The following is a 23,482-nucleotide window of genomic DNA, read 5'->3' as shown; positions in this document are numbered from 1 at the left end:
CTTCCTCTACTGAAGGTAGCTGTTTACACATCCCTACCCTTAAGCCTGTGCTTTTACTTGTGTGAGAGGGTCCCAGGGTTTCATCTCTGGAGGGCATGTTCCAATTCTTATCCAACAAGCCCCCAGGCGGAACTGCTCAGTTCAAGTGGAGGGCAGGCGCTACAAGAAGAGGGATGGTGCAGGAGCTATTTGAAAGAGGAGTGGTGATAGAACAGAGGACCGTAAAACCTTTCAGGGAAAGTATGGGAAGGAAGGCCATGAGAAGACGGTCATCCAGGGAAGGAAAGGAAAGGAACAATGAAGCCCCTGGAGATGGACACAGAGGAGCTGAGCAAACCTGGTCAAATGCTAATAGGAGCAAAGACGAACGCTTATTCCTTTAATAGTCACATTACAAAAAAAGTTATCAAATGTGGTAAGAAATTAACGTGAATGTATGTAACATTTCACACAGTTATATTAACATGAAAGAAATATAACAGTAAAAAGCTTTTTTGTAAATATTCTAAGATCACAACTAAGAATGAAGAAAAGTTGCTTTTCTTTTTCAACTATTTCTAGAACATAAAACAAGATGAGAAATATATTACATACCAATGTGTAATTTCTCAAAATATGTTGAGAAATTCCAAAGATATTAAAAGTAAAAACTAGGAATAAAAATAAGAATAATTTAGGAGTTCTCTTGTGGCACAGTAGGTTAAGGAGCTGGCATTGTCACTGCAGTGGCTCCAGTCACTGTTGTGGTGCCAGTTTGATCCCTGGCCTGGGAATTTCCACAAAAGTTTTACATACTTCTTTGGTTTCTTGAAAAAGGGTATGTTATGATAATCTTAATACCAGCTGTTATAAAGAACTTATTTGATATTGACTTTTGTAAGAAATATCAAAGAATGTCATAGAGGTTACCATTTTATTTATTTATTTTTATTTTTTGCTTTTTAGGGCCACACCTGCAGCATACGGAAGTTCCCAGGCTAGGAGTCTAATCAGAACTACAGCTGCCAGCCTAACACCATAGCCACAGCAATGCCAGATCCGAGCTGCATCTGTGACCTACACCACAGCTCACAGCAACGCAGGATCCTAACCCACTGAGTGAGGCCAGGGATGGAACCTGCAACCTCATGGTTCCTAGTTGGATTTGTTTCCGCTGTGCCGCGACAGGAACTCCAAGGTTACTATTTTAAATGGAGAAGACATTCAATTGAATTGTTGAGTTCAGACCATAAAATTCAGGAACCACATTATATAAAAACACAGTAACATTCAAAAATTATTCATTAGAACAATGTTAAAAAGTAAACTAGGCAAATCAGGAATTGATTGGGCCAAGTATAATTTCGTTGTGTGTGTTTGATAACAAGCACTACCAATGTCTAGGTTAGCAGGTAAGTCACTGGGATTCTTTAAACTGTTTAAAGTGTTGCAAAAATTCAACCACCAATCTATTTAGACTGTTTCTTTGACCCTAACTCCAATCCGCCAATTTCCTTCTCACCAGGGAGTTGTTTGGGGATTAGAACTCTTTAAAAATCACCTATGTACTAAGTGTTCCTTTCTAGAAAGGAGAAAGAAAAACACTTTAAATATGTTAACACTAGTTAATTGGTCTAACTAGGCCTTTAAATATTGCTGGAGCAGAGAAGAAAACACAGAAAGGTAAAATTATACTCTGCTGTCTAGGAGTTTTAGTTGTTTAATTCTCATTTGCATTACTCAGTACAATAAGTTAATATATAATTAGAGCTAAGAAAATAATACTTTGCATCAGATAAGTTAGTAACAATGAGAAATGACATTAAGGGTATTTATTTGCTTTTCTATGCTTTTTTAAAAAATATTAATTTCCAGCTCCCCACCCCCAGTGATAAATCAAAAAACAAACAGCCAGGAAATAAACTGAGATGGATGGAAATGCGGAAATCATCATCATACCAATAAACAGTTATTAACAGTGACTGAGTACCTATTATGTGCCAGGCAATTTTTCAAAATATTTCATACATATTAACTCTTTCAATTCTCTTGACAACTCTGAGGGAAGTACTAATATTATCCTGATTTTACAATAAACAGTCACCGAGAGGTATCTAAGCTACTTAGGGAGCAAGATGCAAATCTAGGCAGACTGGCTCTGGAGCCACATTTGCTCTCCAAGTACAGGTCCACCAGGAAACACTCCTAGACACAGATTTCGCTTCAAAAATCACTGTAAAATAGCACAGTGAGTTTGTTATTAGACCCCAATCCAGTCACCACAGTGGAGGAGGGTTCAGAATTTATGCTATTCCTCTTCTACACTAGATTTCTAAGAAAACAGCATTTTAGGTAGCGCATGGTTCAGGTGTTTGGATGAACCCTTTTTTTTTTTAATCTGGTTTTTTTTTTTTTGTCTTTTGGGGGGGGCTACACCCCCAGCATATGGAGGTTCCCAGGCTAGGGATCAAATTGGAGCTGTAGCCGCTGGCCTCCACCACAGCAACGTCAGATCTGAGCCACATCTGCGACCTACACCACAGCTCAGGGCAATGCTGGATCCTTAATCCACTGAGTGAGGCCAGAGTCCACGAGGGTACTAGTCAGATTCGGTTTCCACTGAGCCATGATGGGAACTCCTGGATGGATCTTTTCTTAAACGGAAATACACACCAGGCCAGGATTTGTTGTCAAGTTTGTCACACACACAAAAAAAGCTCTATCACTTTAGAATGTTGCTTCTCTAGGACTCAAATATAAACTAAGGGTATTGAACTAAATTATCTATTTCAGATGTAAATACGTCCTAATTTTAGAACATCAATCAAGCAACCAACAAGAAGCCTTCCCCTGACATCCAATCCCCTCCCCTTTCTGCTCAGCTCAAAGGTGAAGGCAGCAACTGTTCTGAGTTCACCAAATGCAGACGTTTCTGAAACATCAGCAGACTGAATTATGGAAGCAGTTCTGCTCATGACAGCATGGGCTCTAAAGTCAGGTCTGGGTTCAAATTCAAACTGAGCTTACCAAATGCTTAGCCACAGGCAAGCTTCTAGTCTTTTAATGTATCAGTGTTTTCTTTTTTAAAATGGGAATTAATAGTACCAATGCTTACTGCTTTGTAGGGATTAAACAAAATAATGCATGTAAAGCTCTTAAAACTGTTGCAGCACAACCTGGTGTCATTCTTTCAATGAACAGTATCCAGGAGTTCCCGTCATGGTTCAGTGGTTAAAAAATCCGACCAGCAACCATGAGGTTTCGGGTTTGATTCCTGGCCTTGCTCAGTGGGATAAGGATCCGGCGTGAGCTGTGGTGTAAGTTACAGATGAAGCTCGGATCTGGCGTGGCTGTGGCTGTGGTGTAGGCCGGCGGCCACAGCTCCGATTGGATCTCTAGCCTGGGAACCTCCATATGCCACAGGTGCAGTCCCAAAAAAGATAAAAACAAACAAACAAACAAACAAACAAAAAACAGTATCCAGTATGACAATTCACTGCCATCTTATAAGCCTGTTGTCTCTACTAGGATATAAACTTGTATAGCGTTGGGAAGGTGTAATTTTTATCCCTGACATTTTGCAGTGCTTTTCATATACAAAGAATGCAAAATCCATCATGTAAATAAATGATACTGACATGCACCTACTAGGTTTGGCAATCAGAACCTCATTGGTGACATGGACCAAGTCTAATTAAGCTAAGAGTTTGCAGTGGGATATTTCTAACTACAGAGGTTGAGGTTATGTGAGTAGCAACAGAAATAAATGACTGCTGTTCTGAGCAACATGGCTCTCAAGAGTAAGAGAAAAATAGAGTGAGATGTGTCAAGGAAAGGTTATTTTGAAATAAGTGAGAAATCTAGAGTATAAGTTAAAAGAAAGGAGCAAATCAAACAGGAAAGGTTAAAATACATATAACAGAACATTCAGAGACTGAAGGATCAAGACCCTGGGAAAGAATGAGACCTAGAAAACAGGGGATGAGATATCTATAAATAAGATTCCAGGGAGGCACCAAGGGCTGGTACAGTTCAGGATAAATCTCCACACTGAGTGAGGTCTAAGAAATTAAGGGAATTTTACCCGACAGCCTCTATTTTCTGTGAAAAACGAGGCATAGAGCATTTACTTAGAATAAAAGAGCAGATACTATGTGGGTAGAGGGGTTTTTGGAGACTGGTTCAAGTCTGAAATATGGGAAAAGGAATGAGGAACGGGAAAAGCAGCACAGAGGACTGCTGAATGGCCCCACATGCCCAAGGGAGAGGAGCTGATCGCTGATGGAGCTGAGCAAAGATATATGGTTTATCACACCATTTTTTTCTAGTTTTATATTTTAAATTTTCCATAATAAAAATGTTTCAAAGAGAAAACTACAGTAATGTGGCACTACACACCCACTAGAGCAGCCAAAATGAAAAAAAGGCTATAATGAAGATGTGGGGCAACTCTCACACTACACTGATGGGAGTGTCAACTGGTACAAATAACTTTGGAAAACGTTCAGCTGTACCACCTAAACTGAACAGATGTCTCATCTATGGGAACCCCAGAAACTCCAACCACTGTTGAAGACCTGCAAGCACATGTGCCCTAAAACACAAGCCTGAGGATGACATAGCAGCACTTTTCACAACAGTAGAAATTGGAAGAAAAAATGTCTATCAACAGTAGGATGGGCAAACCAACTGTGGTACAGTTACACAACAGAATACCACACAGCAATGCAATTGAATAAACCTGAGCTACGCAGCAGGAATGATTTTACAAACACAGTAATAAGCAAAAGTTAGACAAAAAACAAACTGTATAATTCCATTTATATAGTGTTAACACGCATCTGTCCTGTTAGAAAACAGGAGACAGAAGGAAGTGACTGCAGGAGTCACGAGGCGACTTCTGAATTGTGGATTATGTTCTATTTCCCAATCTGGGTGAACCACTGCATAATATGTCAGCTTTGTGATAGTGATCTCACCTGTACCCTGATAAATAATGCCCTAAACTGCATGCTTTTCTATGTATGAGTTCATATTTCAAATAAAAGGTTTATCTAAAAATGAATTTTAGGAATTCCCATTGTGGCACAGCAGAAACTAATCCAACTAGGAACCATGAGGTTGTGGATTCGATCCCAGGCCTCGCTGAGTGGGTTAAGGGATCCAGCGTTGCTGTGAGCTGTGGTGTAGGTTGAAGATTCGGCTTGGATCCTGCGTTGCTGTGGCTATAGGGCAGGCCGGCAGTTATAGCTCTGATTTGACCCCTAGCCTGGGAACCTCCATATGCGCCAGATGCGGCCCTAAAAAGCAAAAAAAAAAAAAAGAAAAAGAAATAAAAATAAAAATGAATTTTAAAAGATGGAGTTCTCCGTATGCCAAAGGTACGGCCCTAAAAAGACAAAGACAAGGGAGTTCCCGTCGTGGCTCAGTGGTTAACGAATCCCACTAGGAAACATGAGGTTGCGGGTTCGGTCCCTGGCCTTGCTCAGTGAGTTAAGGATCTGGTGTTGCCGTGAGTTGTGGTGTAAGTTGCAGACGCAGCTTGGATCCTGAGTTGCCGTGGCTCTGGCGCAGGCCGGCAGCTACAGCTCCGATTAGACCCCTAGCCTGGGAACCTCCATATGCCGTGAGAGCAGCCTGAGAAATGGCCAAAAAAAAAAAAAAAAAAAAAAAAAAAAAAAAAAAAAAACTAGCCAAATTGGGCAATAAGAACAGTCTCCCCAATGCACACAAGCTATGCCCCACAGTCTACAAGCACAGAAACCAGCCTGCAGATTGATCCACATCAGGGATGGGAGCTAAAATATGACCATGGAAGCAGCTAAGAGTAGCGAAGAAATTCTGGTTTTAAAGTAACCAGAAGACCAGAAGTGGAGTGGAAGGAGGGAAAGGCACAAGATATCACTGACAGCAAGAAGGTGTGAGAAAGCTGGGAAACAATGACAAAAGTTCAAGATTTCAGAGAAAGAACTAAGTATAAGGAAAGGGCTACCTAAGTAAAATGGAGAGAAAATCAGTGTATTTGAGAGGTCAAGGAACTGTGGTCCAACAATGTTAGAAAAGTGCATTGCAGAAGGAAAATCCTAAAATGCCAAGACAATGTTGTTACCGGGGTGGGGAGGGGGGGAAATGAGGTAAGGCATTTCTTGGTCAAGGTGGAAAGGCAACTGAAGTCTGTCATCGGCAGGGGGCAGGAGTCTCAAGGGCCGAAGGGTTAGTACCCAAGGGGAAGGGGAAGATGGTGGGGAGAAGCCAGGGCGTCCCCAAGAGCATGATCAGAACACTGTACAGCTTTCACATCACATAGCACATCTGCCAGGATCCGTATTCTGCTCTGCTGAGTATCTGAGAACGAACAGAGAGTAAGTGCCAGACTCCCTCCTCCAGGCTAAAACTTGCCAAGGGCACTGAAACGGTGTCTTCCTAATGTCTCCTGAAGCACCTATTACAACACCTTGCCCACGTATACGTATTATATTGACCTGCCCCCCCCCAAAACTTTTCCCACAGGGACTGAGGTTCTGTTTGAGAAATTTTTTTTTTAATTTATATTTTATTGGTATTTCCCCCAACGCACTTTTTTTTCCCCCACTGTACAGCATGGGGACCCAGTTACACATACATGTATACATAATTTTTCCCCCATTGTCGTGCTTCGTTGTAAGTATCTAGACATAGTTCTCAGTGCTACACGGCAGGATCTCATTGTTAATCCATTCCAAGAGCAAGAGTTTGCCTCCGTTAACCTCAAGCTCCCAATCCCTCCCCCTCCCTTCCCCTCCCCCTGTTTGAGAAATTTAATATATAACTTACAAGTCAGGTACTGGGAAAGTATATAGTGTAAAACCAAATGGAAGAGTTAAGGCTGTGAACTTGCACGTAGATTTTCCGTATCTGCTGACTCGGATTGTGACCCTCCCTCCCCTCAGGCACAGACACACTCACCTCAGGAAAGCATCCAAATTTCATTTCTGGTTAAAATTAAGTCTAAGTCTTCTTTCTTTCTTTTTTTCAATCTATGTAGCACATTACCTCCCCTATGTTCTCTAACACAGAGAACGCTAATTTCAGAATTCTCTGGCAAAACATATGCAAATAGGGCATTTTGCATTATGGGTAAAGCAGATTCGTTGCCATGGTGAATATTTTCATCACCTTCACAGAATACTATGTATTGCTCCATTTTAAGAAATCTGCCTTTGCCTCCTTGCTCATGAAAACCTCAGCCTCGCTCCTACTTTGATTAACAGGAAATAGGAAAAGTGCTTGGCAAAAACAACAAAGCAAACTCAAGTCAAGTGTCTTATAAAGATGAAATCACAGAATATAAGAAAGCACAGAGAGCGATACAAGTAAATAATGTTATCTAGTCACAGAAAACCCTGAATAAAGAAAAGGCTGGCGTTCCCGTGGTGGCACAGTGGTTAATGAATCCGACTGGGAACCATGAGGTTGCGGGTTCGATCCCTGCCCTTGCTCAGTGGGTTGACGATCCGGCGTTGCCGTGAGCTGTGATGTGGGTCGCAGACGTGTCTCGGATTCTGCGTTGCTGTGGCTCTGGCGTAGGCTGGCAGCTACAGCTCCAATTAGACCCCTAGCCTGGGAACCTCCATGTGCTGTGGGAGCAGCCCAAGAAATGGCAAAAAGACAAAAAAAAAAAAAGGCTATTTACAATTAAAAAACAGACAAACAAATCCCTTCTGTAAGTATGTCTAACTTGATTGCCTCAATCTTTGGCATTATCTCCCTTTTAATATCCCAAAATGAATTCAAATTTCCCTACCAACCATTACCAGGGACCACTCACTTCTCACTTCCTATCTCTCCATAAATGCATTTATTTTCCTCATAGGCAGGTTAAAAATATTATTTTTTGTCCTTATATGTCCATATATTTGTTTTTCCTGCCTTATACCTAAAATGTAAATGCATATATTGGAGTTCCCATCGTGGCTCAGTGGTTAACGAATCCGACTAGGAACCATGAGGTTGCAGATTCGATCCCTGGCCTTGCTCAGTGGGTTAAGGATCCAGTGTTGCCATGAGCTGTGGTGTAGGTTGCAGACTTGGCTCGGATTCTGAGTTGCTGTGGCTCTGGTGTAGGCTAGTGGGTACAGCTCCAATTTGACCCCTAGCCTGGGAACCTCCATATGCCGCAGGAGCGGCCCTAGAAATGGCAAAAAGACAACAACAACAATAAAAAAAAAAAAGAAAGAAAGAAAGAAAAAAAGAAGGAAGGAAGAAAGAAAAAGTAACTTATTTAACTTGCTGCCAACAGGAATACTATGTGATACAAATAGGTAAAAATCTCCTGAGAGGAATTCCAAAGATACTTTCCATTTGACAAAGTTGTTTTGATGGCACACCACACCCATGCTTTCACAGTTCTGTTCTGTGGAACTTATGGTGGAAGGTAACTGGAACTCAAGCTCCAAGTTCAGGACCTGTGCTGACCAATAGGGTATCTGCTAGCCAAAAAACAGCTACTGAGCACGTGAAATGGGGCTACTGCAAACTGAGATGTGCAGTAGGGTAAAATACTGACCAGATTTTGAAGGCTTGGTATGAAAAAAAATTTTAATCTTATTGATGTTCAATTTGACCACATATGGAATATTTTGCATATACTGGGTTAAACAAAATACATTCAAATTAATTTAACCTTTTCCTCTTCCCTTTTATAGAGGACCACCAAAAAATTTTAAATGACATATGTGGCTTGCATTATATTCCTACTAGGACAGCACCGTCTGGACCAATGCCATAATTTACTGGACTTAGGCCTGAGTTTTATGACTTGATTCCTATAAATAAAAATAGAATGTGTCCTTCCTACCTGTAGGCTGTCAGAAGAGTGGAATCAAATGAGATGCGTGTGAAACGGTCCTGTAACAGGGCAAGATCACTTTTCTACAACCAGCTCATTCTAAAAGTATCAGATTTCACATTATACAACCAAGTAGGCTAAAGAATCTTCTCAATTCTTACTGTAGAACTATCCAGGGCACAAAACACTTGAAAGTTTTTTGTCTGGTCCATTAAGAAAACCCCCATGGGAACTGTCTGGTATTCTAGGGTTCAAAGCACTCTTCACAGGGCAATCTGAGAGACTGAGGAGGGTCAGCTAGAGTCACTCTAACAATTCAACAAAGATGGGGCTCAACACACTTGATTTCACTGTATCTGCCTATTCTTTGAGATTCCTTGAGAGCATTTTTATCTGTGCAGACAAACCATCCTTCCTTTGGAGAAACCTATAAAACTCACAAAGAACACATAGCTACGCTGTGAGAAAGTTAAAAACAAGCATGATTAGTTTTTGAAATCTAAACAGTTTTATTTCTTAGAAGTAAATGAAGGAGTTCCCGTTGTGGCTCAGCGGAAACAAATCTGACTAGTATCCATAATGACTCAGGTACGATCCCTGGCCTCACTCAGTGGGTTAAGGATCCAGCGTTGCAGTGAGCTGTGGTGTAGGTCACAGAAAAGGGTCAGATCCTGTGCTGCTGTGGCTGTGGTGTAGGCCGGCAACTGTAGCTCCAATTCAACCCCTAGCCCGAGAACTTTCACATGCCACACCTGCAGCCCTAAAAAGAAGGGGAAAAAAAAAAAGTAAATAAAATCAGTTAAGTCCCATTCCAACTTAAACAATATCTTTGAAAAAATGAACATGACTTAATAGTCTCCAAAGAAATCTGCATTGTCTCAGTCTGTATAAAAACATTGATTAATCTACTAATCCTTTTTTCTTGTGAACTATCGAAGAACAAACTGAACCATGCCAGTGATTTCCCACCTACCCTAAAAGCATACTACCTCTCTCTCTTATCCTACACCTTCCCTTTGTCAAGAGAGCAGGCAATAGTCTTTTCTTCTTCTAGCACCCTGCCAATTAAAATAAATTGCAAACACTGCTGAGTCAAACTAAGGCCTTTAAGGCTTAAACTTTAATTGGCTAACTCATTATTAGAAACCAGGAAGGGTGAGTCACTGAGGGGAGGGAAAGCCTACAGAAAAGACCAGAGGCAAAACACAAAAGGGATCAAATCCCTTTAAGTCACCATTTTGCGACTGAGTACAAAAACATTTTCAACTTCCTTCCCGTTTTCATGTACACGGAGATAGTAATGGATTCAACAAATGAACAAATTGCAAAGAATACCAATAATAGAGCCCTAAGAGATCACCAAACCAAGAACGACCAGCTTCTAGAACAGATCACTCCACTGTGCCAAGGTGACATTCTCCCATCCCCCTCTCACTCCGCCAGTTGTTTTCAGTCCCTCGGAGAAATTAAGTAGAGAATAAAGCAAGGGGCCAGAGCCAGGCAAAGTTACTGCTCTTTACTTCTCTGTAGCATCACACTCTTAACAGAAACCAATCTAATTCCAAAACCAATGAATTATTCCTGAACATTAGTTTTGTTTTCTTTTTTCTTTGTTTTTTTAGGGCCGCACCCATGGCATATGGAAGTTCCCAGGCTAGGGGTCGAATCAGAGCTGCTGTAGCCAACTGCCTACGCCACAGACATAGCAATGCTAGATTGGAACTATCTCTGCGACTTACTCCATAGCTCATGGCAACGCCGGATCCTTAATCCACTGAGCGAGGCCAGGAAACGAACCTGAATCCTCATGGATGCTAGTCAAATTTGTTTCTGCTGAGCCATGACAGGAACTCCAAGATTTGTTTTCTTTGAAAATGCAAGGTAGGAGTTCCCTTCATGGCTCAGCAGTTAACGAACCCAACTAGGATCCATGAGGATGAGGGTTCCATCTCTGTCCTTGCTCAGTGGGTTAAGGATCCGGCACTGCCGTGAGCTGTGGTGTATGTACATCAAGGATGGGGCTCGGATCCCTTGTTGCTGTGGCTGTGGCTGGCAGGTGTAGCTCTGATTCGACCACTAGCCTGGGAATTTCTATATGCTGAGGGTGTGGCCCTAAAAAGCAAATAAATAAAACAGATGCAAGATACTGTACAGTGGAAACTGGCACAACAGTGTAAATCAACTATATTTTAATTAAAAGATACAAGGCAGGTGAAAGACAGTAAGACAAAGCCATAGGCTCATTTTTTTAGATAATTTTAGATTACTTTTCAGGTGACTTTAATAATTAATAATTATTAAATTATTTTAAAGTTCACACCCATTATTTGCTGGCCACCAAAAGAAGCAAATCAAAACTCCCAGTCTCAAGTCTCGCCTTAATTTAGTTACACCTGATAAAGATTTCGTATGATAGAGGAAAGGCGGAAATGAAGGGAGTGGGGAGAACAGGCAGCAAACAGGAGATTAAAATGAGCCTGGAGTTGTGATACAAATCCACTCCAACACTGAACACAGGCCAGAGCTGACACACAAAGCTAGCCTGGCAGGACACTAAGCCCAGCCCTGCTCACCTCTTCAACCATATAGCTATTCTTGGTCTTCAAATGCTCTTTCCCCTCCAAGTCTTTTCTCAAGCCAATAAACAAATCCCTGCCTGGCACATCTTTCCCCTCCCCATTTATTCACTCACTTAATGAGAGGCTAATTATGAAGATATTTCAATCATCTTAAGAGATGATGGTGAATACCTCAGTGGATTAAGAATCCAACTGCAGCGGCTCAGGTCACCGCAAAGGTGCAGTGGGTTAAAGGATCCAGTATTGCTGCAGCTAATATGGCTCAGATTCTATCCAGGAACTTCCATATACTTCCAGTGTGGCCATAAAATTAAAAAAAAAAAAAAAAAAAAAAAAAAAGAGGAGTTCCCGGTGTGGTGCAGTGGAAAACAAATCCGACTAGGAACCATGAGGTTTCGGGGTTTGATCCCTGGCCTCGCTCAATGGGTTAAGGATTCAGTATTGCCATGAGCTGTGGTGTAGGTTGCAGACGCCTCTCAGATCCGGCGTGGCTGTGGCTCAGGCTGGCAGCTACAGCTCCAATTAGACCCCTAGCTTGGGAATCTCCATATGCCACAGGTGCAGCCTTGAAAAGACAAAAGCCAAAAAGAAGAGACAGAGAGATGATGGTATTAACTTGAACAATGAATTGTGACTGGAGGGATACAAGTCGATGTAAGCTGGTGAGAATAGGAAAAGTCAAGTAAGGTACCCAGATTTCTGCCTGGGCATTTCGGTGGCTGAAAATGCCATTTAATGTTAGATGGAGCAGTGATGTGGAGACAAGTTCAATTGGTGGTGCCTGGAGGGAGTCTAAGCAGAGCTGTCAAGTGAGTGATTTGACATTATGGGCAAAGTGTTGGGAAAATGAGACTAGAAACAGACTGTAAGGACATAAATGGCAACTGAAGCCAGAAACAAGTACTGGGAGGAAAAGTGGGCACACAAAGGAAAATGAGCAGCTCAAGAGGGAAAGAGAGTAGTCAATAGAGCCATTTTTGTGAGACATTTAAAAGGTTAAAGGTGAGACATATTAAAGGTGTGACATGTCCACTGGATGCAGTCAAGGTGGCCACCACAGTTTAATAGGAGTAGAGAGAAGTGAAAAGATTGCAAAGGGTGGAAGAATGCGTGGACATGAAGGAAAATAATGGAGTTAGCAAATGCAGGCAACTCCTTTTAAGAAATCTGGTGGAGGAAGAGGAGAGACAGGACAGTGCTGAAGGAGGGATAAAAGGGCTGAAGACATGTCAGGAAGGATACTCAAGTTTTAAGCTTTTTTAAGTTGATGATATCCCTATATAAGAGATGGGATAGGAGAGTGACACTCCTGGGAAAGGTTTCAGAGTCCAGGAATGAGTGTAAAGAGGAATACATTGTTTTAAGGAAGAATGATTTTTGGGGGGGGGGGAGGGGGGTCTTTTTGCCTTTTCTAGGGCCACTCCCACAGCATATGGAGATTCCCAGGCTAGGGGTCTAATCGGAGCTGTAGCCGCCGGCCTATGCCAGAGCCACAGCAACGCAGAATCCAAGCCGAGTCTGAAATCTACACCACAACTCACAGCAACGCCGGATCCTTAACCCACTGAGCAAGGCCAGGGATCTAACCCGCAACCTCATGGTTCCTAGTCAGATTCACTAACCACTGAGTCACGATGGGAACTCCATGGAAGAATGATTATGTGAACAAGGTTCTAAAACTGGATAGTTAGAGTTACAGACAAACAAGGACCTACTGTATAGCAAGGGGAACTATAGTCAGTATCTTATAATAACCTATAATGGAAAGGAATGTGAAAAAATATACATACAGAGAGAACTAAATCACTGCTATACACCTGAAATATGATATATCAATTAACCTTCAGTAAACACACACACACACATTAGTTCTTATCTGCTGGCTTCTACCTTCTCCCCTGGAATTACTGCAACACACAGTGCTAAACAAATTTCAAGTGCAAAGTACACTTTTCATTCTCTACTTACCTGATGCCTACTCCTCAATCTATTAAAATCTAGCTTTACTCTCAATACGGGAACTGTCCTAAGTCTGAAATCAATAACCTCCTGAATGGGAGTTCCCACTGGGGCTCAGTGGGTTAAGACTGACGCAAGTTCAATCCCTGGCCCCACTCAGTGGAGCCAGTGTTACCACAAGCTGCAGCATAGATTGCAGATGCAGCTTGGGTCTGTGTTGTGGTGGCTGTGGCATAGGCCTGCAACTGCAGCTTTGATTCATCCCCTGGCCCAGGGAACTTCCATTTGCTGCAGGTGCAGCCATGGAAAACAAAACAAAAAAACCCCTGCCGAATGTTCTCAACAATCTCCTCATGTAAGACCACTGGCCTCATTGCTTCATCACTTTGTGGAACACTCTGATCCTCTAGTCCTCCTACAGTCCCTATCACTCCTTACTGCTCCCAGGCTCCTCACCTCCTGCCTACTTATTGGATGTTGATATTCCCTAGCACATCGCACCTTCTCTTCTGGTCCTACCTGCTGTTCCTGGTTAAACTTACACAGATGCCACCTATCAGCAGGGATTCTCAATTCCGTATCACCCATCCTTGCCTCTCTCCTGAGATCCCATCCTTGGCTTAAGTCTTCCTACTGGATATCTTTTACCTCCATCTCCCCTCAGGCACTGCAAATACAATCTGTTCAAACTTAAGCTCACTGTCATCTTCCTAAAACCTGCTTCTTCTCTTTTCTTTATGCCCTGTAGGTTAGTGACATAATTACTCACTCAAGCCAGAACTCTTACTGCTTCCAACTTCTTCTTGCCATTCAACCAACCAGATACCAGGTCCCACAACTTTCCTGATCAAAGAGGAAGCCCAGCACCACTCTGCTGTACTTTGACAGGGACTGCTTGTGTCCAGATCACCCCAGATGGATTCCTGTGTTAGCTCTATTGGTTCCACCTGCCTCCAGAACTGAGGCAGAGATCTGCACCACTCAAGAGAATAAGCCTTATTATAAGTGTATAACCTCACTTCTTTAACCCCTTCACAAGCTTCTTAATGTCACTCTTGTGGGGGGGGGGGGACCAACACCTTACTTCATGGAGATCATCTCTTAAGCTCTTGACAGTCTCTATGTCTTTGCTCACCCAAAGTGTAGTCAGCAGTGACATCATGTGGAACCTGTTAAAATGCAAAATCTCAAGCTCCACACTTCCTTATAATGACTCAAGTGCACATCAAAAAGAGACAGAAGTAAAAAAAAAAAAAAAAAAAAAAAAAAGAGTTCCCATCGTGGCTGAGCAGAAACAAATCTGACTAGCATCCATGAGGATGTGGGTTCAACCCCCAGCCTCGCCCAGTGGGTTAAGGATCTGGCATTGCCTTGAGCTGTGGTGTAGGTCGCAGACAAGGTTAGGATCTGAAAAGCTGTGGCTGTGGTGTAGGCCAACAGCTACAGCTCTGATTTGACCCCTAGCCTGGGAACCTCCACATGCCTCAAGTGCAGCCCAGAAAGCAAAAACAAAAAAAAAAAAAAAAAAAAAAAAAAGAGAGAGAGAGAGAGCGACATTAGTGCTAGTTAGATGTCTTATCTGCCCTGAACACTTCAACTCCCAAGACACACCCTATCTGCTGGGATGTTCTATGGAATCTTTCACAGTCTGCAAAATCTTGTGCTAACCACTGCAGGGGCATCTAGCACAGGCACAGTAGACAGCTGGCCATAAATATTTGAATGACTGGATCATTTTATCAATTGGTTAATGCTAAGTTCAGTTGAGGGCCGGCAGAGTCTGAGGTATGCAAGTGCATTTATGTGGAATGCTGTGTTAGGCAGTTGGAAATAGTGGCCCACAATTCAAGGGAGAGCTAAGATGACAACATTTTAAGTCACTAGCAACCACTTGGAGATTACAGTGATGGGTAGATGAAGTCACCTGGGTTTAAGGCAAAGCTGGAAAAAAGGACTATGGGTCAAATCATGGGGAAGGGTGACACTTAAGGGACCATTATAGAAGGCAGCAAAGGGCAGGTTAACAAAGTGGGTAAGAACCGAAATGGGTGTCAAGGAGCTCCAAAAAAATAAATGGACTTGGCATGAGGTTACTGATACCTTTGGCAGCTGAAGCAGGGGGGTGGGACAGAATAATGCAGTCAGAGATAAAACAGAGGCTTAACTTCTTTAGGCTAACAATGGAATGAAATAAGGCTAGTGGATTAATCACCAGCAGAGGACCATCTTTACTGGACAAAGGGGAGAGAAAGGGATGGAACTCATTCGAGCTCTATCATATACATAGGCCTGGCAGCAGAGAGGCTGAAAGCGTTACATCACGCGACATTTGCTCAACACGTGCTATCTGCCAAGTGCCACAAGCTAACATTGCCACTGTAACAATGAACACAGGTAGTGTCCCTGCTCTCTGATCTAGTGCAGTGAGACATAATGGGTAATTTTATGGAAACCCCACAATAGCTAGGGTAAGGAGCTAATGTAGGGTGGGGTTTGCCGTGAAGAAGCAACTTTGTGCTGGTGGTGGTATAATAGGAGAGGCATATGGAGAGGATAAAATTCACATCTAATAATCTTCATTTATTATTCCAGGTAAAGCAGGAGTTCCCGTCGTAGCTCAGTGGTTAACGAATCCGACTAGGAACCATGAGGTTGCAGGTTCGGTCCCTGCCCTTGCTCAGTGGGTTAACGATCTGGCGTTGCCGAGAGCTGTGGTGTAGGTTGCAGACGCGGCTCGGATCCCGCGTTGCTGTGGCTCTGGCGTAGGCTGGTGGCTACAGCTCCGATTTGACCCCTAGCCTGGGAACCTCCATATGCCGCAGGAGAGGCCCAAGAAATAGCAAAAAAGACAAAAAAAAAAAAAAAAGAAAAAGAAAAAATCATTCCAGGTAAAGCAGAACAATACACTTAGGGAGTTCCTATTGTAGGGAAGCAGAAACAAATCCGACTAGTATCCACAAGGATGCAGATTCGATCCCTGGCCTCTCTCAGTGGGTTGGGGACCCAGCATTACTGTGATGGTGTAGGTCAGACACAGCTTGGATCCTGTGTTGCTGTGGCTGTGGTGTAGGCTGGCTGCTGTAGCTCTGATTCAACCCCTAGCCTTGGAACTTCCATATGCTGCGGGTGTGGCCCTAAAAAGCATAAATAGGAGTTCCCTTCGTGGCTCAGCAATTAATGAACCTGACTAGTATCCACGAGGATGTGGGTTCAGATCCCTGGCCTCGCTCAATGGGGTAAGGATCTGGTGTTGCCATGAGCCGTGGTATAGGTCACAGATGTGGCTTGGACCCCACGTTGCTGTGGCTGTGCCATAGGCTGGCAGCTGTAGCTTCTGATTTGACCCCTAGCCTGGGAACATCCATACACTGCGGGTGTGGCCTCAAAAAGTAAAAAAATCATCATCATAATTAAATAAACAAACAATAAAGACCTCTAGTGGGATCCCTGTCCTTGACACAACTGAGGCACACAAAGAGGACAGGGGCCTGCCACCACTAAAACAGCTAACAAGTGGTCGGGAGACCAGAATTACTTTTTTTAGTTTCACTCATGTTGACAATGTGAAAAGCAGCAGAACCCCAAACTTTAACACTGTCACCCCTAGGTGCTACTGCTGGGTCATGGGCCACATTAGCTTACAACACCAGTCTAAGTCTGAATCCTCGTGTTCTCAGAGTGCCTGAAAATATTCAACTAAGATCAAGAAATAAATATAACAAGTCAACAAATAACAAATGCTGGAGAGGGTGTGGAGAAAAGTAAAGCCTCCTACACTATTGCTGGGAACATAAACTGGTACAACCACTCTGGAAAACAGTAGGGAGGTACCTCAGAAAACTAAATATAGAACTATCATATGATCCAGCAATCCCACTACTGGGCATATATCCAAACAAAACTTTCATTGGAAAAGACTCATGCATCCTTATGTTCACTGCAGCACTACTCACAATAGCCAAGACATGGAAATAACCTAAATGTCTATTGACAGATGAATGGATCAAGAAGATGTGGTATATACACACAATGGAATACTACTCATTCATAAAAAAGAACAAAATGCGAGTTGCACCAACATGGATGGAACTAGAGACTCTCATACTAAGTGAAGTAAGTCAGAAAGAGAAAAACAAATACCATGTGATATCACTTACATCTGGAAGCTATATACGGCACAAATGAACCTTTCTGCAGAAAAGAAACAAACTCATGGACTTGGAGAAGAGACTTGTTGCTGAGGGGGAGGGACTGGGATGGATTAGGAGTTTGGGGTTAGTAGATGCAAACGATTGCACTTGGAGTGGATAAGCAATAAGATCCCGCTGATTAGCACAAGGAACTATATCTTGTCACTTGTGATGGAACACGATGGAGGATAGTGTGAGAAAAAGAATGTATATATATATACATATATGTATGTGTATAACTGGGTCACTTTGCTGTACAGCAGAAATTGACAGAATAATGTAAATCGACTACAATAGAAATAATAAAAACCTCAAAAAATTTTTTAAATAAAAATAAAGGGCTAATAATAAGAGCCTTCAGTTCTTGGCACACAGTCAAACCAACAGCAGGTTCATAATAAATGACAGATTAACCAGTGATACAAATTTAGGATGTTGATTAGAGGTAATCAAAGAAGACAGTGGCTGCTCTAGAGGCAGAACAGCACAGCAATGATAAGAAGAAGGGGATTCAGGAGGAAATGTGTGACCTGGGCAAGTTACATAACCACTTTGTGCCTCAGTTTTCCCACTTGCACAGCAGGGATCATTACAGAACATACCATCTAGGGTTACCAGGTCCATTAAATGAGTATATGTAAAGCCCTTAGAACAGTGCCTGGCATTTAATAAACTGCTTTACTTTTACTACTGCTACTGCTCCATCACCACTGCCACCACTATTACTGATGGTATGACTTGCTACTAAATAGGCAATAAAAATGCATCAAAAAGAATTCTGTCAGGGTTCCAATTGTACAATCAATCATGTTATCACTCAAAACTGAGTTCATGGCAATAGACTTCTAAAATATGAAGTATCTTGGAGTTCCCATCAGGGTGCAGCAGAAAAGAATCCGACTAGGAGCCATGAGGTTGTAGGTTAGATCCCTTGCCTCACTCAGTGGGTTAAGGATCCAGCGTTGCCCTGAGCTGTGGTGTAGGTCACTGACGGCAGCTCGGATCTTGCGTTGTTGTGGTGGTGGTGTAGGCCGGTGGCTACAGCTCTGATTAGACTCCTAGCCTGGGAACCTCCATATGCCACAGGTGCGGCCCTAAAAAAAGGACAAAAATAAAATATGAAGTATCTGTAGAAATACTCAAAGCTCCACATCAGTTGCAGTTTTTGAGTTGTTTCCTAATAGTTGTTTACTTGAAGACAATAGTCCTTTAAAGAGATGTTCACCGTACCCAGAAGTACAATTTATAAGCAGGATGACGCTACATGTATCAAAATATTGATTGTGAGATTGAGATTGTGCCTATCAAAGTGAGGCATCCTGAAAAAATTAAATCCAGACAATTATCCTGATATCCCTGGGGGAAAAAAAAAAAATTCCTCTATATGGTTTAGCTTCTTCCACTTCTGTTTAGATATAGGCTAAAACATTTTTTTTTCACACAGAGGCCACAATGGTCTCAACTTCTACTTCAGTGTAGCCCTTGACCAAAAAAAAGGTGGGACAGTATCATGTAAAATGTTACTGACCCTTCATCTTTTTTTTTTGTCTTTTTGCCATTTCGTGGGCCGCTCCTGCGGCATATGGAGGTTCCCAGGCTAGGGGTCGAAGCTGTAGCCGCCAGCCTACACCAGAGCCACAGCAACTCAGGATCTGAGCCATGTCTGCAACCTACACCACAGCTCAAGGCAACTCGGATCCCCAACCCACTGAGCAAGACCAGGGGTCGAACCCGCAACCTCATGGTTCCTAGTCGGATTCGTTAACCACTGAGCCACGACAGGAACTCCCGACCCCTCATCTTTAGGGGAAGCTTTGGAAATTTCAGCCCGGCCTAAATGATATGTATTAAAAAGGTGGAGGTAGTGCTATAGACCCAGATAGAAGATTAGACTTGTTAATAGAATGTTGATCCCAGGAGTAATGCTCACAGCTGTGGCATCCAACAATGGAATTAACATTTCAACAGGAAGCAGAGAGCCAGCCTAATAGAAAGGGCTACTCGACTCCGCTTTAGAGTGCTTAAAAATATCCTACTGGAGGCTACACAAAATGTGCCTCCTAGGGTTCCACCTATGCAATTTTTTTGTTGGTTTAAAGGATTTTGGGGATCTAAAATTCGACAAGTGATTACTTGGACAAAACAAGATCAGTTCTTTTTTAAGCAGTCAATGATTACGCCTTCTACTGGTCCAGGCATTTTTAAAAAGCCTATTTTTCCCTCCCCAGAAAGAGGCAGTCGAATGCGTGTTTGGCGAATCCTTTCGGAATTACCCTGAGCACATCATCCCATCTTATGATCAAAATGAATCAAATCATTACATACTCAAAACCAAGGTTAGTAATTTCTCCTCTGCACTTTACCCAATGGGAGGAGAAATCAATACTGCATTTTTGCAGGAACCTACTTCTGATTTTCCACGGTCTACTTCGTCGAGTTACCGTCTAGTTAACAGCTCATGCCTGGGCTCGCCTCTTCTATGAGATCAAGAATGCTCAAGCTACAGTTCGTTCATCGCCTCTTTCCTAGAGGTAGCCTGGACGATCCAAGGCACTGAAAAGCCCGGTGTCCATTTAATCATGGCGTTTGTAATTCAGCCTCCCCGCTTAGACTGCTCGACACCTGAAAACTCACCGCCCAAGGCTTTTGAAGTCGGCTAACCCTGGACACACTCGACACCACGGCTAAGAGAAAGGGTAAGAGCAAAGAAAGCAAAGCCCGCACCCACCGCAAAGAACAGTCTGGCAGAGACGCCAGGCGCACCCAGCACGCCGCGCCCACCCACCGGCGCCCGGGGAGACTCCCCACCGCCACCCTCAAGCCGGGGCTCGGTCAGCTCGCTCCAACTCCCCCGCACCAGGCACCCCACGCCACCTCAGGGCTCCCTTCCCAGCCGCCCCACCTTCGCAGCTCGCGAGCCCGGCCGCTCAAAATCATCCCAATGCAATTCCGCGCGTACCGCCACGGCTGCCGCAGCCCCCAAATCGCTCCCGCCCCCTCCCCCACGCCTCATTGTTCCCGGGTGACCGCAGGCAGCGAACGCCCCAGGGCTGGCCAGGCAATGAGGACCCGAGGGACCGAATTGCCCCCACTCACCCGCGACTCCACACAGGAGCACGAAGCGCAGCAGAAGCGCCATGGTGGCGGCCCGGCCGTGGGCGACGACTGCAGGTAGGCGGCTCTAAACCCGGTCTCAGTCACCCGGCTCCTCGCGCGCTCCCGACTGGCTGACGGCGGCGGCACCTCGCAGCCTGGTCCCACCCCGCCCTCGCTCGGCAGGTGAAACACGTCACTTCCGGTAGTGGCGAAGCCCCTCGGCGCGCGCGGTCCCCGCCGGGCGCGTGGGGTTGCCACGGCAACCGGGAGCCCCTCACTGGCTGCCCTTGGGGACACTCCCCAGAAAGGAACTCCCGGCCGGCGGAGCTCCCGCGTTGAGGTGCGCCAGCGGCCACTGGCCCCAAGCCTGAACCGGGATCTCCGTCTCAATGCCTTCAGTTAAATCGGGTTTGTGCACGTGGGTCCGGCCAGCTGGTCTCCCCAGAAGACTAAAACTGCGGTAGCGCCCTTGCCTCAAGACATCGCACCGGACCCTGAAGGGCAGCTAAAGCGGGCAGCCGCGTCCGCACTAACCCTCCCCTCCCCTCGGGGTAGTAGGGGTGGGGGCCTCCGGCCAGCCACGCCTCCTACCTCTGGAGCTTTGCTGCTGGGGCGGGCTCTCCCACCTAAGGTTCCAGATAAAGGAAGCCAACTGGGCAGCCCCTCGCATTTGTACCCATCTCGTTGAGACGACTAGGCTGCTGAAGAAGGCTACGGAAGGCTTTTCCGCATCCCCAGTATTGCTTAACCTCCTAAATTGCGGCTATGGAATTGGAAAATACCCGGATTGGGTTTCCTCCTTTGTATTTAAAGGTTATTCCAGCCCTGAAATTGGCCAACAAAGACTAGAGAGCTTGAAAATTGGGGGTTAGCAGGGACGGTTAATGTCCTGGGGCGGGGCGGGGGGGTAGAGCTGGGGGAGTCAGGCAATTGAAGAACTTGAATATGCCAGAATCTTCCTGACTTTTCTGTCACCTGGTGCCCTCCATACTTGTTCTGTCATTTTGCTGCTTATTCTTGGTTGCTCTTTCCAGATAACGTTTATTTATAACTGCTGAGAGACTTTAGTGTTTCCAAGAGTTCCTTATTAGGAGTCAATTAGAGGAGGGAGGCAGTGGATTGGGGTGGGTAAACACTTGCGCTCCGGAATGGGGCAGTAACTGGGCAAGTAACTTCGAAGTAGCACCCACCTCAAAGGTAGCTATGAAGGTTAGATGAGATAATGCACAAAAGAATGCTTGGCACTGTGCCTGGCACATAGTAAGTGCTCAGTAAAGTGGAAGCTAATAAAAAATAATATTGGAAAATTCTTGTTAGTTATTGAACCAGCAAAGAAAATAAACTAGTTATCAAGAAGACCAAAGTTGCCCTACTGCAGTTTAGCCTGGTGGTTTGTAACCCTGCAGATCAGAATTTCTGGAGAAATTATATGAAATGCCAAGACCTCCAGCAATTCTGATTTAATTTGTCTGCAGTAGAATCCTGGCTCATCTCAGGAGAGTCCTGATTACCCTCTAGGAACTATTAGGTAAGAAAACAGGAATTCTATTGGATGTAACTGAAGGGGTTCCCCCTGTGGTGCAAAGGGATCCCGGGTGTTTCTGGCTGGGAGGCAGTTTCCATACTCAGCCCAGCACAATGGGTTAAGGATCCAGCAGCTGTAGTGTAGGTGGCAACTGCAGCTGGAATCTGATCCCTGGCCTGGGAACTCCATATGCCGCCTGGGGCAGTCAAAAAATAAAAATAAAATATTTGGAACTGAAAATTTTGTGCAATGAAATCAGAAAATGTTGGGGTTTTTTGTTTGTTTGTTTGTTTTGTCTTTTTGCCATTTCTTGGGCTGCTCCTGCAGCATATGGAGGTTCCCAGGCTAGGGGTCGAATTGGAGCTGTAGCCACTGGCCTATGCCAGAGCCACACCAACATGGGATCCAAGCCGCGTCTGCAACCTACTCCAGAGCTCACGGCAATGCCGGATCCCTAACCCACTGAGCAAGGCCAGGGATCAAACCCAAAACCTCATGGTTCCTAATCGGATCCGTTAACCACTGAGCCATGACATGAACTCCAGAAAATATTAAGTATTAAAGTCCATATCTATTTCAGACTCTTATGAGGATTTTTCTAGTATTAATCACTTCCAAGCAGTACACTCATTTGTTATTAAGTTGCTACCTTTGTGTCTCCTTCAGTAGAAATCAAACCCACCCTTCAGAGTTCATCTCAACCACTTACTACAGGAAATTCTCAGTAATTTACCCCAAAGGATTTTTAATCCCTTTCCTTCTGGTATTTTGCTTTACGGTCCTTACCTTTTGCCTCCTGTGGTTGGTATTTTCATACCTATCAATGATTTCTCTTACTCTGAATATTCCTACAAAGCCAAAAGGTACATCATTCATCTTTTTTTTTTCTCTTTGAAGCACAGCCCATAGTAGGTTCTTTAGTATTTGATGAACTGAATATGTTTAATTTATATATTAGCATATGATATATGTTAATAAAGACTACATAAATATCCATGTGATAACTCAAATCATTACATCTTAATATATCTTTTTAGGATGTACTTCTGAGTGTAAATTTCACAAAACTAATGTTTTCTACTTCTTCAGATTATTTAACACAGATTTTTCCAAATGTATCATCTCTAAGATTTAAGTAATTTTGAAAGAAGCAGTTTGTCCTATTTAGTGAACTATTTTTCTTTTAGAAATTATATTAAAACTGGGGGAAAAAAGGAAAAAAATGTTATATGAAGTTGTCTTTAGACTTTGGTTTGAGTACATTATTTCATATAAATAGTAGCTAAAATTACGCAGTAACCTGAAACTATTTTTTTCTTTTTTGTCT

At 43.6% G+C, this 23,482-nt stretch overlaps 1 protein-coding gene across 4 annotated transcripts in view; it reads right to left on the bottom strand.

Annotated features, from left to right (window-relative positions):
* The window catches only part of CXADR (CXADR Ig-like cell adhesion molecule), a 53,735-nt gene extending 32,939 nt beyond the window's left edge, over nucleotides 1–20,796 (bottom strand). For 3 of the 4 annotated variants that reach the window (XM_084991738.1, XM_084991737.1, XM_013982543.3), the window contains exon 1: nucleotides 20,631–20,796. Coding sequence is in view for 1 of the 4 variants with exons in the window: in XM_013982543.3 (XP_013837997.1) it covers nucleotides 20,631–20,673 (43 nt within the window). In the remaining 3 variants the exon portion in view is untranslated. Of the gene's footprint in view, nucleotides 1–6,924; nucleotides 7,103–20,630 lie in introns of those variants that run through there. The other variant, XM_021070833.2, reaches the window with a different exon arrangement.
* Between the last annotated feature and the right edge of the window lie 2,686 nt (nucleotides 20,797–23,482).

This window comes from Sus scrofa, chromosome 13, assembly GCF_054392235.1.
Source record: "Sus scrofa isolate SSC_HxYL_T2T_F1_AM1 chromosome 13, Sscrofa_HxYL_maternal_Yorkshire_Landrace_v2.0, whole genome shotgun sequence".
In the NCBI taxonomy this organism is placed as follows: Eukaryota; Metazoa; Chordata; class Mammalia; order Artiodactyla; family Suidae; genus Sus; species Sus scrofa.
Note: the sequence above shows the minus strand (reverse complement) of the source record. Positions and strands in the feature narration are given on the sequence as shown.